The 2,384-nt window shown below is 34.6% G+C and overlaps 1 protein-coding gene across 1 annotated transcript; it reads left to right on the forward strand.

The window, feature by feature from the left end:
• The first annotated feature begins 273 nt into the window (after window positions 1-273).
• On the forward strand, window positions 274-1,203 carry LOC119538220 (olfactory receptor 5AK2-like). Its single transcript, XM_037841044.1, has one exon. It carries the CDS (start codon window positions 274-276, stop codon window positions 1,201-1,203), a length of 930 nt encoding a protein of 309 aa, XP_037696972.1.
• The last annotated feature ends 1,181 nt before the right edge of the window (window positions 1,204-2,384 follow it).

Here is a 2,384-nt window from a genome sequence, read left to right on the forward strand (position 1 = left end):
AAACCACACATATTAGAAGTCAGTCTTATTCTCTGAAAATTTTATGAATATGAAAATGAATGCATTACTAAACTGTAACTGCTTACTCAGGGATTTCAAATCAAAGACCAAAAAAAAAAAAAAAAAAAAAAAAATCTGGAAAGCAGTAACCCAACTGTGAAGGTTTGCCATAAAAATCCAATTACAAAATGTGAAGTAAAACTTAGCAATATTTTAATTCTGAGAAGTAACAAAGATCTCCCTTTTCTTGTTCATTCCTAGACATTGGCAGCCATGACACATGGAAATGGCACAGGAGTGACTGAATTCTTTCTTCTGGGATTTGCTGACCAGCACAGGTTTTGGCATGTCCTCTTCATTGTATTTCTACTGATCTACATGACCTCCATGCTGGGTAATACTGGAATGATCCTCCTCATCAAAGCAGATTCCAGACTTCAAACACCCATGTACTTTTTCCTACAGCATTTGGCATTTGTTGATATCTGGTATACCTCTGCAATCACTCCCAAGATGTTGCAAAACTTTGTGTCAGAAAATAAATCAATTTCTTTTGTGGGATGTGTAATGCAATTTTGGGTTTATGGGACTTTTGGTACAAATGACTGTTACCTCCTGGCTGCTATGGCAGTGGACCGTTATGTAGCCATCTGTAAACCACTTCACTATTCCATAGTCATGTCCCATACAGTATGCATCCTACTGGTAGCTGGTTCATATGTAGTTGGCTCAATTAATTCCTCTGTACATGCAGGTTTAATGTTTTCACTGTCCTTTTGCAAGTCCCACACCATTAACCACTTTTTTTGTGATGCTGCCCCAATTCTTGCTGTTTCATGCTCTGACATTGGCATGAACATCATACTTCTTGGTGTCTTTGTGGGATTCAACGTGATATTCACTATGTCAGTTGTTGTCTTCTCTTACGTATACATCCTGGCTTCCATCCTAAAAGTGCATTCTATGGCAGGGAGGAAAAAAGCCTTCTCTACATGTGGCTCCCACCTGACAGCAGTCACCATTTTTTATGGGACTTTCTTTTACATGTACTTACAGCCTCATTCTAACAATTCCCAGGAGAATATGAAATTTGCCGCTGTATTTTCTGGAATTGTGATTCCCATGTTGAACCCCCTGATCTATAGCTTGAGAAATAATGAAGTAAAAGAAGCTCTAAAAGCATTAGGGAAGAAGTTCTTCTAGACTTCACCCAAATTATTAAAATTCAGCAACTCAAAACATCCAATAGGCATGAATTCATCCAATTTTAAGTTTCTGAAAATTGAGAGCAAGTTCTTTTCTGAAAAGTAAAGATATCAGTATAAGGAAAGACAGTAAATATCTCCTGGAACTAATTTACCCTAGAATAAGTTGAGAAACTTATCTGACACTATCTGTGTAGAAGAGCTTTATCAAGACTATCTGAATTTATAAAGCATATATAAAATTTGCAAAGTATTTAATACATCAAGTAATTTTCAAATATATTCTTAAAGAATATAAATAGGCTTATTTGTATATAAAATATTAAATATTATGAAATAGTGAGTATTAAAACTTTATTATTTTCTGTTAACTAAAAGTTCCTTTAATCATCTACAATATTGCTCTTTCAAATTGTCTTCATATTTCACACAAACATAAATGTAAAATAAATTTATTACTGTAAGAAGCATTTTATGACTCAGACTCTTTTCTACACAATATATCCATGTTACTCACATTTCCTAACACTTGTAAACCCTGATTTCTCTCATTATTTACCTCTTTAATCTGAATCTATCACTTTCTTGTCTTAGGGAAAGAGAAATGGTGAAACAATTTTTTCTTTCTCCAATAGGGATAGAGAATCTAGAATGTAGATGGATCTAAAATACTAAGCAGTGGTCACTCATGTATTAGACAAATATCAATCCTTTTGGATCAAACAGTTTAAACTGCAGAAAATCATTGAGGACTCCAATATAGGCCACAAGCCCTCTAAATCAGGAAGGAAAAACATTGACAGAAAAGCTTTGACAAGTAGTTTGAAGGCAGACAATAGAAAACTCCATGAAAATATTATAGATGCCATGATAACTGGTTGAAAAACAAGTTTCCCATTAAAGTAATACCAGGTGAACTAACGAAGTGCCCAAAAAATGTAATCGTAAGTAACAGTACAGGGAGAGTTGGACAAGAGTAAAAGGTATGCTTTTCAATATGATATCCTTCATAAATTCTAAGAGAAGAGAAAATAATGACCTGAAGTCAAGGTAGACTCTCCTCCAGAAGACTCTGTATTTTAAAAGAAAAGGAGCTTCACCCTCAAGATGGGTCCAAGTATCTTAAAGCCAGGAAATTAGAGACACTGCTGGAGGGTCATTAGAAAATTAGAATGAAGA

Source organism: Choloepus didactylus, chromosome 6 (assembly GCF_015220235.1).
Source record: "Choloepus didactylus isolate mChoDid1 chromosome 6, mChoDid1.pri, whole genome shotgun sequence".
Classification (NCBI taxonomy): Eukaryota; Metazoa; Chordata; class Mammalia; order Pilosa; family Megalonychidae; genus Choloepus; species Choloepus didactylus.